Source organism: Lucilia sericata, unplaced genomic scaffold (genome assembly GCF_015586225.1).
Source record: "Lucilia sericata isolate MDLA Ls3-8-SP2 unplaced genomic scaffold, ASM1558622v1 Contig000005F_arrow, whole genome shotgun sequence".
In the NCBI taxonomy this organism is placed as follows: domain Eukaryota; kingdom Metazoa; phylum Arthropoda; class Insecta; order Diptera; family Calliphoridae; genus Lucilia; species Lucilia sericata.
Window position 1 is genome coordinate 200,607 of NW_023994046.1, and position 13,540 is coordinate 214,146.

General features: G+C 31.9%; 4 protein-coding genes across 6 annotated transcripts in view; 2 read left to right on the plus strand and 2 right to left on the minus strand.

Annotated features, from left to right (window-relative positions):
• LOC119600783 (organic cation transporter protein) overlaps nt 1-3,095 on the plus strand; it is a 35,415-nt gene extending 32,320 nt beyond the window's left edge. For both annotated transcript variants that reach the window (XM_037951322.1, XM_037951312.1), the window contains exons 2-9: nt 477-923; nt 990-1,144; nt 1,203-1,371; nt 1,471-1,609; nt 1,915-2,068; nt 2,134-2,316; nt 2,386-2,570; nt 2,640-3,095. In XM_037951322.1, the coding sequence (XP_037807250.1) occupies nt 541-923; nt 990-1,144; nt 1,203-1,371; nt 1,471-1,609; nt 1,915-2,068; nt 2,134-2,316; nt 2,386-2,570; nt 2,640-2,834 (1,563 nt within the window). In that variant the 5' untranslated portion in view covers nt 477-540 and the 3' untranslated portion in view covers nt 2,835-3,095. The remainder of the gene's footprint in view (nt 1-476; nt 924-989; nt 1,145-1,202; nt 1,372-1,470; nt 1,610-1,914; nt 2,069-2,133; nt 2,317-2,385; nt 2,571-2,639) is intronic.
• On the minus strand, nt 3,090-5,075 carry LOC119600810 (chymotrypsin-like elastase family member 1). The gene is made up of 6 exons (XM_037951369.1): nt 4,919-5,075; nt 4,706-4,853; nt 4,002-4,106; nt 3,799-3,926; nt 3,362-3,549; nt 3,090-3,306 (listed from the first exon to the last, which is right to left on the minus strand). Exons 1-6 carry the CDS (start codon nt 5,007-5,009, stop codon nt 3,148-3,150), a joined length of 819 nt encoding a protein of 272 aa, XP_037807297.1. The 5' UTR covers nt 5,010-5,075; the 3' UTR covers nt 3,090-3,147.
• Nucleotides 5,076-5,478: 403 nt separating this feature from the next.
• LOC119600632 (protein vreteno) lies at nt 5,479-8,492 on the plus strand. 2 transcript variants are annotated; one of them, XM_037951023.1, is made up of 6 exons: nt 5,479-5,524; nt 5,816-6,054; nt 6,116-7,016; nt 7,529-7,707; nt 7,773-7,966; nt 8,026-8,226. In XM_037951023.1, the coding sequence occupies exons 2-6, from the start codon at nt 5,846-5,848 to the stop codon at nt 8,184-8,186; spliced, it is 1,644 nt and encodes a 547-aa protein (XP_037806951.1). In that variant the 5' UTR covers nt 5,479-5,524; nt 5,816-5,845; the 3' UTR covers nt 8,187-8,226. The 2 variants fall into 2 exon arrangements, with proteins under 2 accessions (XP_037806951.1, XP_037806943.1); XM_037951015.1 differs by lacking the exon at nt 5,479-5,524 and having other exon boundaries at nt 5,709-6,054; nt 8,026-8,492.
• A 727-nt stretch (nt 8,493-9,219) lies between these two features.
• Nucleotides 9,220-12,653, minus strand: LOC119600645. The gene is made up of 5 exons (XM_037951037.1): nt 12,288-12,653; nt 10,670-12,224; nt 9,879-10,606; nt 9,621-9,820; nt 9,220-9,561 (listed from the first exon to the last, which is right to left on the minus strand). Exons 1-5 carry the CDS (start codon nt 12,419-12,421, stop codon nt 9,440-9,442), a joined length of 2,739 nt encoding a protein of 912 aa, XP_037806965.1. The 5' UTR covers nt 12,422-12,653; the 3' UTR covers nt 9,220-9,439.
• Nucleotides 12,654-13,540: the final 887 nt, after the last annotated feature.

The window sequence follows — 13,540 nt, forward strand, 5'->3', positions numbered from 1 at the left end:
TATTAAATAATAAAAATAATAATTCGGCATGAACGTACGTATTATACGTTTAAAAATGGCTTTGAAGTAGACTCGGTACCTTCTAAACAACTGAAACAAACGTTTTTAGAATTTATAAAACTTATACATATGTATACTATACATACATATACATATGTATGTATGTAAAATAATTCTATCGGTTATTATTTGAAGAGTGTCCTACATCGAAATTCGTTTGTTTTAAACAATACTACAAAATGTCCATCTATCATACAGAAGTTTTTCAATACCAAATTTTAAATGGATCGTTTAAAGATGTTCTGCAGGATTATCACAACGATATCCAAAATAAAAACGAAATCTAAATATCATACATATTTTTTTATTGTTGTGAAAAGGGTCTCATTTAAAACTTAAAACTATACATATATGTATGCATATATAAAATAAATCATCAAAATTTTTTATTCAAAACTTCTTTATACCATATACAGGTCCATATTTTTCCTCTGTGTATTACCAAATATTTTAAATGGATTTCACGTGAACTCATATACTATGATTGGTCATTTGCCAGAAGATCAATGGTGTAGTATAGCAGATCTTCAGACAACAAATTGGACTGTTGATCAAATGCGTAGTATTTCCCAGAAGGATTTGACAACCAAGGGGTGTACAGTATGGGATTGGGATTACAGACATTTGAGTAAAATGTCCTACGAAGAAGCCTATAATTATACGTCAAGCATGTCGGAAATTAGTCTACCAGCTGAGGTTTCTTGCAAAGCAAAAGGTTCTTATAATTATACATCGCCTGAAAGTACATTTGTAGCTGATTGGGATTTGGTGTGCGAACGTGCTGTTGAGCGTACTTCGGCCCAAGTAGTTATTGCTCTTGGTAAATTTTTTGGCTCCTTTTCTTTTGGAATATTTTCGGACAAGTAAATATAAAAAGATTGATTAATAAAGTCTAAATATGTAAATGTTGTTTAATCCTTTTCGAACAGATTTGGCCGCAAATCATCGTTTACTTTAGGCGCTGCATTTTTCGTCGTATCCAGTTTCTTTTGTACATTTTCTCCTTGGTATTTCCTATTCTTAATTGGTCGTTTTGGTTTGGGTTCAGCTTCCTCTGGTCTCTTCTATCCTGCATTTGCAATGAGTAAGTTCGATACTTATATAGTGCGTAGAATACCTGTTTAATTTGTTTGTGCTTTCAGTTGTCGAAAACATTTGTATAAAACACCGTTCTTGGATGTCTATAGCTTTCTCTGCTTCTTATCCGGTTGGTATGATAATTTTGGCTGTAGCTGCTTACCTCGTCGAACCCTGGAGATATTTACAACTCACTCTAACCATACCAGCTCTGCTGTTAATATTGAATTGCTAGTATGTTGATTTTTAATTTGTTTAATACTGCCCTGCATACATATATTTGACATTCCTGAATTCTTAAAAATAATAAAACCAATATTTTTTTGTTTTTAGTTTGATGGATGAATCACCACGCTGGCTTATAGCAAACAAGCGTTACGATCGTGCCTATAGAATCTTATTTAAACAGAAGAGTCATTATGAGATTGTTAAGCCAGCCATTGAATCTCCCATAACATCTGATAAGAAAATCGTAAGATTAATATAATTTATATATATTCCATTATTGGGAATTTTAATTGAGATTAATTTTGATTCTCAAACGATTTTATTGTAGTTTTTTATTTTAATCATAGAGACTGAAGTTAATAATGTCACTATGATTAGATTTGCGAGTTCATCTAACTTGTGCTTCTGATTGCCTAAATGGAAATACAAATAATCAATTAAAATATTTATTTTTACCAATAATAACAATTTTATTGAAATATATTAGCAAAAGTGTGCATCATCAAATTGTTTGTAAATGTAACTAATATTTTTTTTTTCATTTTGAAGGAGGAGCCAGTGATTTCGATTTCTTTGTGGCAAAAAATTAAAGATGGACCCCTAAAGCAAATAATTGCCCTTTTTGCCACCTCCAAAGTACGCAAATTAATTCTAACTTCCTATTTTATGTTTTGTGTTACATCATTGTGTTATTATGTAACCGGTATGTAAAATTAATGAAATTAGTTACTGGCGAACAATTGTTATAAAATGATTTTTTCGTTGCAGCTTTAAATGCTTCCAATTTAGCTGTAAGTCGTTTCCTATATGTGGGTATAACAGGCCTGGTTGATTTGCCATCTTATTTAGTGCCTGTTGTTATGTTACGTTTAACAGGACGTAGAATAACAACAATGTCACTGTTCTTTTTGACTGGTATAGCTCTACTATTGGTGCTTGTAGTGCCAGAAGGTAATAGAATGATTATTTTATAAACTTTATAAACATATTGGAAATCAAAATTGTATTTCTTAAATACAGATAACACCACCTGGATTGTTTCATTTGCCATGTTGGGTCGTTTTGGCATTAGTGCTACCTATTCGGTTGTGACATTGTATACGGCTGAACTTTATCCTACTGAAATTCGTAGTTCAGCTTTGGGCACTTGTTCAACATGGGCTCATGTTGGTTCTATTACAGCTCCTTATGCTGTAGATTTATTGGTGAGTTAAACTATTTGCTTGTTAATTTCAATTTTAAATTTAAACTTAAATTTTTTCTTATTCCTTTAGGGTCCTCTTGGGTGGTATATTCCCACAACCATATGTGGATGCTGCGTTTTAGTAGCTGGTATACTCACTCTTACTTTACCTGAAACCGGTACAGGTAAACTAGTCGATCGTGTGACAGAGGTTTCTGCCGAATCTAAAGATGAGGATAAGAAAAATGTAACATCACAACCCGAAGAAGAGCAAATTAAAAACTAAATTTTGTTTTATTTATTCTTTAATGTTTTATTTGTTATTGTTACTAATAGTTATAGTAACAATTATTTGATGTCTATACTCAACATTTCCTTTTATTTATATATTTATATTAGAAAATTACAATTAAATTAGCAAAAATGGCCTATAATTATTAGTAATTATTAAATGCCTATTAATTAGATATTAAAATCATGTTCCGATATATGTATGTATCAAATAATTGTAATTTATTGTGTTAATAAATATTCCTGTTACAATTTATTATGTATGCTGTAATTTAAAATTTGTATGTGTTTAAATTATTTGTAATAATTCACTCATTAATTATCAAATGAATCCATTCAATATAGGGACCAGTAAGCGTATAAATGCTAGGCATACCTTTAATGCCGCAAGTTAAACCATACGATACTATACCATATATATAATATTTTCCATTATATTGGCATATTAAAGGACCACCGGAATCTCCCTTAAAGCAAAGAAGTTGTATAAGCCTTAAAAATGTTGAGAATGTTTACACAAACCTGGCATGTGTCCTCCTGAGAAATTCCTAAAGCACATACTGTATTGTCTCCTTTTTGTGGTGCCCAAACATATCCCAATAGCGAACGGCATCGTTTGTTAGTAATAACATAAACTTCGGCTTCATGTAATTGTTCCTGTATTAGTCCAGCATGTCTTTTTGCTCCAAAGCCAATTATTTTACAGGGATCTTGAAATATTTCATATATTTACATACTTACTTATAAATTGCTTTTAACTGATAAGTCTATTAGTTTGTTTGCTAATTAACTTTTTGGTTTCTTATAAATCTAACCGATTGATGCAAAATTTAGAACTAATCGAATGTATCAATTCTTCATTGGAGAGATTTTAAGTGAAAAGAAACTTTGAAAGAGCAGGTGGCTCTATTTTTAGGAACATCACTGTATGTATATAAAAAATATGTTTATGGACTTACTTTTTCTAAAGGCCTTCATTCCATAACTAGGCAAGTTTCCATAGAAATCATAGTTGTTAAAATTTATATCGGGGAATTTATTGTTCGTTTGTAAATGTAACAAAGCGATATCATTTTGCAGATTTGTCCTTTATATGTAATTTATAAAAAAATTTTCATTAGATAGCTGGATTAAAATTATTATACGTATGTTAATTACTTACGGCTGAAAGTGGATAAATTCAACGCGATCAATTGCAAAACGATGTTTTTGACTAATATTTGTTATATTTTTATGGCCTATTACAGCGAAAACATTTGCAATATTTCTGTAATCGAATAATATTTGTTATTGCTTATTATATACTTTTGTTAGTTGAAAAGAAAAACAAATTAAAAATTTTAATTTAAAACTAAATTCCTGTTTTAATTAGTTTATTGCATATACAACACGAGAGTAAAACAACCTGATATAAGTATGCAATTTAAAAGCTAAACTGAATTTTACGTAGCTGAAGTTTAATTAATCCGAATTTTGAGTAGGATTCTTTAAAACAAATCAGAGATATGTATGGGTCATTTCGTGTCAAGTGACCCATCTTTAAAAATCGATGTCTTCCTATTTATGAAATTTGCACCAAGGTTAGTACTATTGGGTTTTATTCAAATGCGTGTAACTTTTCACCTATTTCTTCATTGTTCCAAAAAAAAAAAAATAATTTTTTGCTCAAACGAAAGCTTAGATAATTTACTTTAAGGTCTTTATAGTCCCATAATGGAATGCGAGTGGGATATCTATCAGTTCTGGACCGATAGCGCTGAAAATTTGTGTCTGGCCCACTATCCAATCGATTTCAAAATCGATTTTTCGAGTTGGTATGATATGAAATTGCCCGTATATTAATCAAAATATTGACTGTTTACTTACTTGTTCCATAAACAATGGCCTGCCGATAAAATCCATTCTGAGTTAAGTAAACTTCCACCACAAAAATGTTTATAGTAAAATTCATCATTTTCAGGGGTTTTGTTGAATTTCTGCTGCAATGACACCATGTAGGGATATTTAATAACACCTTAAATTTATTTTACGTTAGTTTAGCAATTCAAAATCCTTACAATTATTTGTAGTTATAAGTACCCTCATTTCTAACAATGTCACCTCCTACAATAGGTGTGAGGGCAGAAGGTGTTATAGTTCGACTAAATAATATAATTATGAAATAAAACATTTCACTCAACACTCCTCTTAGGGAGAGAAGTAAAAGACTAAAATTTCTATACTGGAGCTAAACTTACTAATAGGTTCAAAATAAATACATAATAAATTAAATATATACAATTTTAAAAACAAAAGAGCAGCTGTTCAAATAAAAGTTAAAGCTGCTATAACAATTGAAATTAACAACAAAACAACAGACTTAGTAGAACTTTCATATCGTTGATTGGATATGTAAAGGATTGATTTCTTGTAAGTAAAGATATCACCAATTATAAGTAAATGTAATGTATAATTTCAAATATATAATAATAAAATAAATATTTTAATTGTAACGGAAATCTCCGGTAATATATTTTTTATAAAACTTGGCATTACTTAACAAAATACAATCACCATCAATACTATATATTAGCAACTCTAAAAAAATCCACACAGTTGATAATTAAGTATGAAACGTAAACAAACCGTTCCAAGCATGTCAACTGATTGCAATAATAAACTTCCAATATAACACGAATAAAAATTGTAATTAAATGCAAAAATTCAGAAATTTTAAAGTGAATTGAAGTAAAAATCTAGCAAAGTTTTAAGTAAAATAAATCATATTAGACAAAAAATACTATTCCGAGAGTTTAAATACAAGTTTATTAAATGCATTTAAAATTTTATCAAAACACGCTGCATAGGCAATACTTAAGTTTTTGAGATTGTTGCAAAATTAAATTCACTTTTTATAAATTTTCATTGTTAGAAGTATTAAAGATATTTTTATTTGTGTTAAAGCTGTTGAGAAGGTTTAAAATTGTAAAATTCTAGTTTAATCAAGTAAATAACTGAAAAACAATAATGACCAATAACTCGGCGGTGGAGAAACATGATTTTGCAGCTGCAGCAGCTTCAAATTTTGATGAACTTGCGTTAAATGACACCGGTTATTGTAATTTATGTGGAGAAAAAGCCGAAAGCAAATGTGACCGGTGTGGTGATTTTTATTGTTCCGAATTTTGTCAGCGCAGAGATTGGCAAAATCATCGTTATATATGTTTTCCCATGCCGTAAGACTTAATTTTATCAAAAATAGAATCAATTTAATTAAATTTTTGAACTTTCTATTAGGAAATTAGTTAAAACTAGACGACAATGCTCGTCTTCAAAAACGGAAATTGCCAGAGAGGAATCTCAACCTCAAACTATCGTAAATAATGAACTCAAAGTTCAGCAGAACAGTAATTTGCCCCCACACGGTAGTTGTGTACTGTTGACAGGATTTAAGTCATCTAATCGCTGTTTTATTCGCTCTACTAATCCTTCCACTCTAGCAGAAAATAAAAGAGTTTTAAATGAAATACATGAATTTGGAAAAAAATCTGGTGCATTTTCTGAGAATCCCAAAACTAATGCTTATGCTCTGGCGCTAAAAGAAGACAAATGGTGTAGAGTGCAAATCTTGGGAGGTCGTAAAGAAAATTATTACCGCATACGTTTCATGGATTTTGGGGAAATAAGTAAACGTTACTTAAAAGATTTGCGCAGAGTTTCACGGGCAATTATAAATCTGCCATGTTTCAACAGCGTGGTACAACTTAAGGATATTGTTAATTTCTCAAGTGATTTAAAATTGTTGGAATCATTAACCAAATACACGAATATGGAATATAGAGTGGAATTTGTTGAACCAGATGAAGCTGGTGGTAATGTTAAACTATATAACTGGCAAAATAATACATTATTAAATTCTTTGATTTTGGAATCAATGAGTAATCTAAAAAGTGATAAAGATATGGAACTTGTCTCAACTACCTCATCATTATCAAACAGCAATGAAGTGCAAAATAACGGATTTGAGAAACCGGTCATGAATGGAAACTCGAATAAAAAGGATAGTGAAAAGAATTCATCTACAGCAGAAAATAACACAGAATCGGTTGTAAGCCACAGTATTGTAAATCCTGCAGCAAAGAAGAAACCTGCGGTTTCACCTCGTCAAATTCAAATGCATAAGCCGTGTCTACAACCTGTAAGTATCGTTACATCTTTACTTTCGACTTTCTGTATTGGTTCTACCAACAACTAGTTCTAAAGTGCATAAATATAAGAAATTTTGGCTTTCAGAACTAGTGATATTATTGAATTAAAGACGGTAACGGTTCCATAATAATGGGTCCTATAAATAAGGCGATATAACTAATTGGATGGTGGGTATTTAAGAATTCGAAGTGCGATTGTTTCACTCGTTCTAGAATTAGTTATTTTAGAAGAAATTAAAAAATTTTCCATGACAAATTTAAATACCTTAAATTTGAAAATTCGTTGAAAATTTCAACTTTTTTTAACTTCGAATATTTGGTTATTTAATAACTAAATTTGGTAGAATAAAATAAGTTTTTTTTTGTTTGTTTGCCATTATTACTTTTTTACAAGGACAAAATTGACAATATTCTTCATATATTTCCAATATGTTAAATAAAACAAATTGCTTTTTAAGCCACAATATACATATAATTATTCTAATAAGTATTCTTATTACAGCCATTTGAAATTATTCCCCTAAATGAAAAGGATCGGAACTGCAAAATAATAATTGTAGACGACAGTTATACTGGAAGTGGTTATATTGGCTGTTTATTGAATAAAAATTGTGAAAACTTGAATGATATATCAAAGTTTTTGCAAGAGTATAAAGTCAGTGACCAATCATACAAACCGAAGTAGGTATAAATTGTATATTGAGATTAAACAATCAGTAAATTGGATATTTTTTAATATTTTACAGGATAAATGAATATTGCTTAGCAATGTTTGAAAACGACTGGTACAGGGCAAAGGTAGTGGAAATAATTTCAGAAGATAAATTTCTGGTGGTTTATATTGACTTTACCAACGAAATGGAATTACCAAGTAAATTAATACGACGTTATCCCATGTCGTTAACTTTGCCTTGCTATACAACTCTTTGTGCCCTTGATGGTTTGTTCATAAATATAGTGTTTTTCAAATTATAAAAATTTATGAATTTTTATTTGCAGGTTTACCAGAGGATATATCGGATGAACTTAAAGATTTCCTGGAGCAGAACTGCAAATCTTTTACACATCTCAACATTGAAAATATTCGATCAGTAGATGGTGTCTGTTATGTCGAATCTAAAGAATTGTTAAATAAAATGCGCAATGCCAAGCTTTTATAATTTACTGGTTAGTTTAATATTAGTTTGCATCCAAATTTTTATTGCATCCAATACCATAAGCTATTTTTTAATTTTTATAAAAAAACATATGACATGTTTTATACCGTTCCATATAAAATATTGTTTAATCCTATTCATTCTAATCTGTTTTATTATTAAGACAAATGTGTATACTCTCATATTAAGGTCAGATATACAATATCACGACTTGACTAGATTTGTCAAAAAAATATTTTTTTATGCTAATTGTAAACTTCTAAGCAAATAAAAAACTCATTTATATGAATATAGCTTTAAATGCGAAAACTGCTTGTGTATTTTATTAACATCCACCATTTCAATTCGAATAGTAATTTTCTTCGTTTGGAAACTTTGATAATCTGCACTTCGGTTCGATGTTTGACAGAGATAATTCTTCCTAATCTTAATAATTTCGAACTTTTTTAAAATGAGATGCATACTAAGGTTATACTTTTATACGATTTTTCGAAATTTCAAATCGGCCCTATCCATTACACATAGAACATACAAATATATGTCGAAGAAGTATATCACATTTTCCCGAGCGTTAAAAAAATATCCGCGACAAATGTGTTAAAGTTTTCGACATTTGCTCTAACCAAATTTTTTTAATATAAAACTGGAAGTTTTCGATATCATGTCATTGTTTGACCACAACATTTATACGGAGAAATATCAAGGATAGGGGCGGCGGTTTACCCCTCTTTCAAATTTAGCTCTCAAACATGTATATTATACTATTAAACATTCAGGTAAATTTATTTGTTAATGGTTTTAGAAAATCGATTTGACGCGGAAGGTTTTTGCACTAAAATGACCCAAAAAATATTTTCGTTATTATAGCTCTACTGGCTACAATGTAGTGATAGAGCCTAATTTTGTTTATAAACCCTAATGCATATGCGCTCTAACACTTCCCTAAAATTTGTTCCGAGTTTGACAAATTCGAACAAAAATCATTGGTTCTTCACAATATGTACTTCTTTCTAGTTTAAACTAAAGGGAAAAACTATTTAAGTTGTTAAAAAAAGAACATAAATTCATATTTTATTCTAAGTATAGGTCAAGTTTTGTAAAACAAAAAAATACAAAGTTGAGTATAAAAACATAAAAACAAATTCATTTCAAGTCAATTTGAAAATACACCAGTAATGAAAGACCTCCAGGGTCATTCAAACAAATAAAAAGTCAATACGATACCATCAATCAATTCTTAAAATAAAGATGGATAATTAAGAACATATTCTTGCCATATAAGCATCAGCATCATCTAGCTTGCTAACTTTGGCATGAATAATAGGATTCTTTTGAATATTCTTTATAAATGCCACGCCTTGTTCTTTAGTAGTAATACCTATAAAATATAAATGTGTATAAAATCATTTACATACAACTATTATTTCAATGTCTCACCGTCTATATACACCATATTAGCATTTGAAGGAAACATTAGATCTGATATCATGGGCATAATGTCCTTCTTGTTAACTTTCGATATGTTCCCGTAATCCAAAAACATGACAACATAGACATCATTCGGTTTATGATCAATACACATTGCACGATACCATTCACCATCTTCCGCAAAAACGGATAAACAAATTTCCATTTTCCTATTAAACAAAAATAGAATAGTGATATCAAAACAAAAAAAACTGTAAAATAACTTACTTGGGAGCATAACCATTTTTTGGCGCCTTTTCACTTTTGCAATAATCAGCGACATTTTTAAGATGTTGTTCCATTTTTGCCAAAAATTCTTTATTGTTGTAATCCGCTGCCGTAATGTATGGACTTTCTAAATTGAGTATGGTCGTGGGATCCAGAACATACAATGGAACATTGTCGCCACATACAATTGGTATAACATCCAAGTTATCAATAGTGTATACTTCGTTAGCTTTGGCTGCCGCAGTAGGAGCCAACACTTCTGGCATTTTTGCAGCGTTAGTCTGTAGTGAAACCGTAACTGGAGGCTGACATGCAAGTGGAGTGTTGGGTGGTGACAATGGATATGAAATGTGTTCGGATAGTGTAGAAACTGGCGCAATTGGTGTTTGTTTCGTAGCTGGTTCAAATACCATTGGTAATAATTTTTTACACAGCGATTGCTTTTCTTTGGTACGAAAGAGCAAGTCTACAGTATTGTTATTATCACTGTAGGTAACATCAAATTCGACAGCATTTTGCATGCATGTTTCGAGAGCTTCTAAAGCTTTGTTATTTGCTATAGGAGTTGGTATGCTTTCTAAGAACATTAGCACTACGCGATAACAACGCACTGGCAAAGAACATACAAGTAGTGTGGGCTTACGTAGATAACGACGTGAAATCATTTGTTCAGAGCCGGTATCAATATCCATAACCTTAAGTTCGTTACCGCCCTCAGAACTAATGATCTAATAAAAACGAAATTAAAAATAATTATAATATTAAAAGTACATAATTGTAATGTAAGTTACCTGCCCTCTACAACATTGCATTGACTGTTGTCCTTCATTTTGACAGTATATGACGATGTCGTTTTTGTCAATAGGTTCATTTGCTGCAAAAGGTGTACATTTCGAGTACTCTGACGTTAGTATTTTGGGATATTCGCTGCTTAGTTGCGAAGCAATATATATCTCCTTGTAGGTGAGGACATGTGAGACAATAACCGAGCTACCTTCAGGTATGCGTTCGTGCCATAGTTTAAGACCCAGCTCGCTTAGAGAACCAGTGAAAACTGATGCTATTACCACATCCATTATTTTGCGCTGCTCATCGAACAACCCACAGGGCAATTGAGTTTTGGAATCGGTGCTCATTGTCGAACTGGTAGCGGGCAGTAACTGTAAAGTTAAACCTTTTGCAGCCATTAGCATTGTTTCAGAAAGCATACAATCGGGCGAATTAGTCGATATAGCAAAAACGCGTATTGGTTGAGTAACAAAAGAGTCGGGTACTCTTTTTATTTGTGGTGATAGACTTATAATGCCTTCATCAATCGTATAAACCAGGTATTGATGCTGTTTTTCATAAAATCCTAAAAGTCGCGCGCGCTTCCAACTATTCTGAGTACGAGCTGCTACAAATGCACCCACTTTCGGCAAAGATTCAAATTCAAAACTTATACTTTGCGGTGAATTAAGGAGATTATCAAATTCCTGGTCATCAACACCACCACCATTGCACAAGCGTAGTAGAGCATGGCGACCATCCGCAAAGCACTTAACAACTTTTAAAACTGGTTCCTTGTTTAACAATTCGATTGGCAAATGCAAAGGTACCGATTTCAGTTTGCACTCAACATTGTAGTAATTTTCCGGCTGTTTTTCACCCACAATTCTGATGGTAACAATACTTTCAATTTCCAGAGGTCCATAATCGTTCGGCAAACAAATGCGAAAGGCGTAAGCATTCAAGTTGCACATAATAGGAATAGGTGCAAATAGTTGAGTGTAAGGCACGCGTACTTCATTGCCGTAGTCTATTAAACGTACTGTGGCCTTTTGGACTTCAGGACTGTTATCCAAAATTTCTGCTCGGTATAACATTTGGTCTAAAGGTGCAGCAACCAATGCACCCTCATATATATCTTCCGGACTACAGGGACACTTTTGATTTATTGAACGATTAATCTCTGCCAATAGCTTACGCAGAGAACTATCATACTTAACATCTGTAACCCACACAATACGCTTCGCACTTTCAACTTCTTCTTTAAATTGAACCATGGCGTCAAAAAATCCCTCTGAAGGCGGGAAAGCCACACGCCAAGTGGAGGGCTTTTCACTAATTGGTTTCACCACCGACACAGTAGATGCAGCGGAAGAAGTGGCTTTTGGGACCATGTTGAAATCATCATCATTTAGTAACTTTTTTGGTTTCGCCTTGTTACCATTAATAGGTGTATTTGAGCGACGACTTTCATTGAGATTGTGGGTAGACCCATAGGAACGTCTTTGATTGCTCCCCGCTTTATCCAATTGCAGATTGCTGGATACAGACTTTAGCATATTAATGGGCACTAGATTTCTGCAATAAAATAAATCAAATTTAAAATTCAATCGCAACATACTTCAAAAAAGAACAACTTACGGAAATTTGTAGCACTTTGATTTGTGATCTTGCCAATCGTTTACTTGACACTGGGAACTGCAATACGGCTCTAGACAGCGTTCACATTTAAATTGGGCAACTTGTCCACACTTTGAACACAATACTTCATCCATTTCTTCAATTAATCAAATCTTTTTTCACTTATAAAACGATCCCAGAATAAACTCGAATAAAACGTGGTAAAAAAAATGTTAAACTTGAAAAATTATTGAAAAAGCGTCAGTAATTATAACGGCACTTTATAAGAAGAAGAAGATGTACGACAAAACCACAAAAAACTTTTAAAGCAGAATTTCTATGCCGTCGCCAAAAATAGACATCAAACAATCCCATAAGGATTGTACATGTTTGAAAGCCCAGGCCGCTCCATGACATCAAAAAGTGTTTGAAGCATACAATGTCCGTTAAGTAGTGTTGGAAAATGGTGTGACTTTTTTGTTTTAGGGTTGTATTTTATTGGATTGTAAGAGTATAAATTTATAGTAAAACATAAAAGAAATTAAAGTCGCGCATGGCCGCATCTGATGCCCTTCACCAGTGATTATGTTACATATTTTGATTATTTATTTAATAATAAAGCATTTAATTTATTTTTTACCTTAATTCAGAAACATGTTAACAATTTGTTGACAAAAAAAAAAAAAAAAGAATTTTCTAAAAGAGGGGTAATATAGGGGCAGGGGTTTAATATGGGCTTATTCGGGGGTACGGTTATGGGGTATGGGGGTTATGCGAAATAATGGACCGATTTCAACCATTTTCAATAGGCTTCGTCCTTGGGTCAAATTATCTTGAAAATTGCGACCTGTAGCGAGCACACAGTTTACATGGACACACAGACGGACGGACATAGCTAAATCGACTCAAAAAGTTATTCTGAGCCGGTTGGTATACGTTAAGGTGGATCAATATTTTCGATTGTTACAGTAACCCCAGTGGATGAAGTTTCAGCGTCCGGCCAAAATGCCGACTGTTTAGATTATGCAATTATAAACAATAAAAAAATGACCGACTTGCAAACTGGTTCAGGGTAGGGTTCTATAGTTGAAACCAAAAGTCGACTTTTTTGTATATTTGAGAAGTCGATTTTTCGAACTTTTCATAAAGGAAATAATTATTTCAATACAAATTCAGAACCAAATCGTATATCGTAACACAGAAAGTAAAGGTATTTTCAGACTACAATACTGAGTATTAACACACTTCAAATTAAAAATATTATGAAAATAATT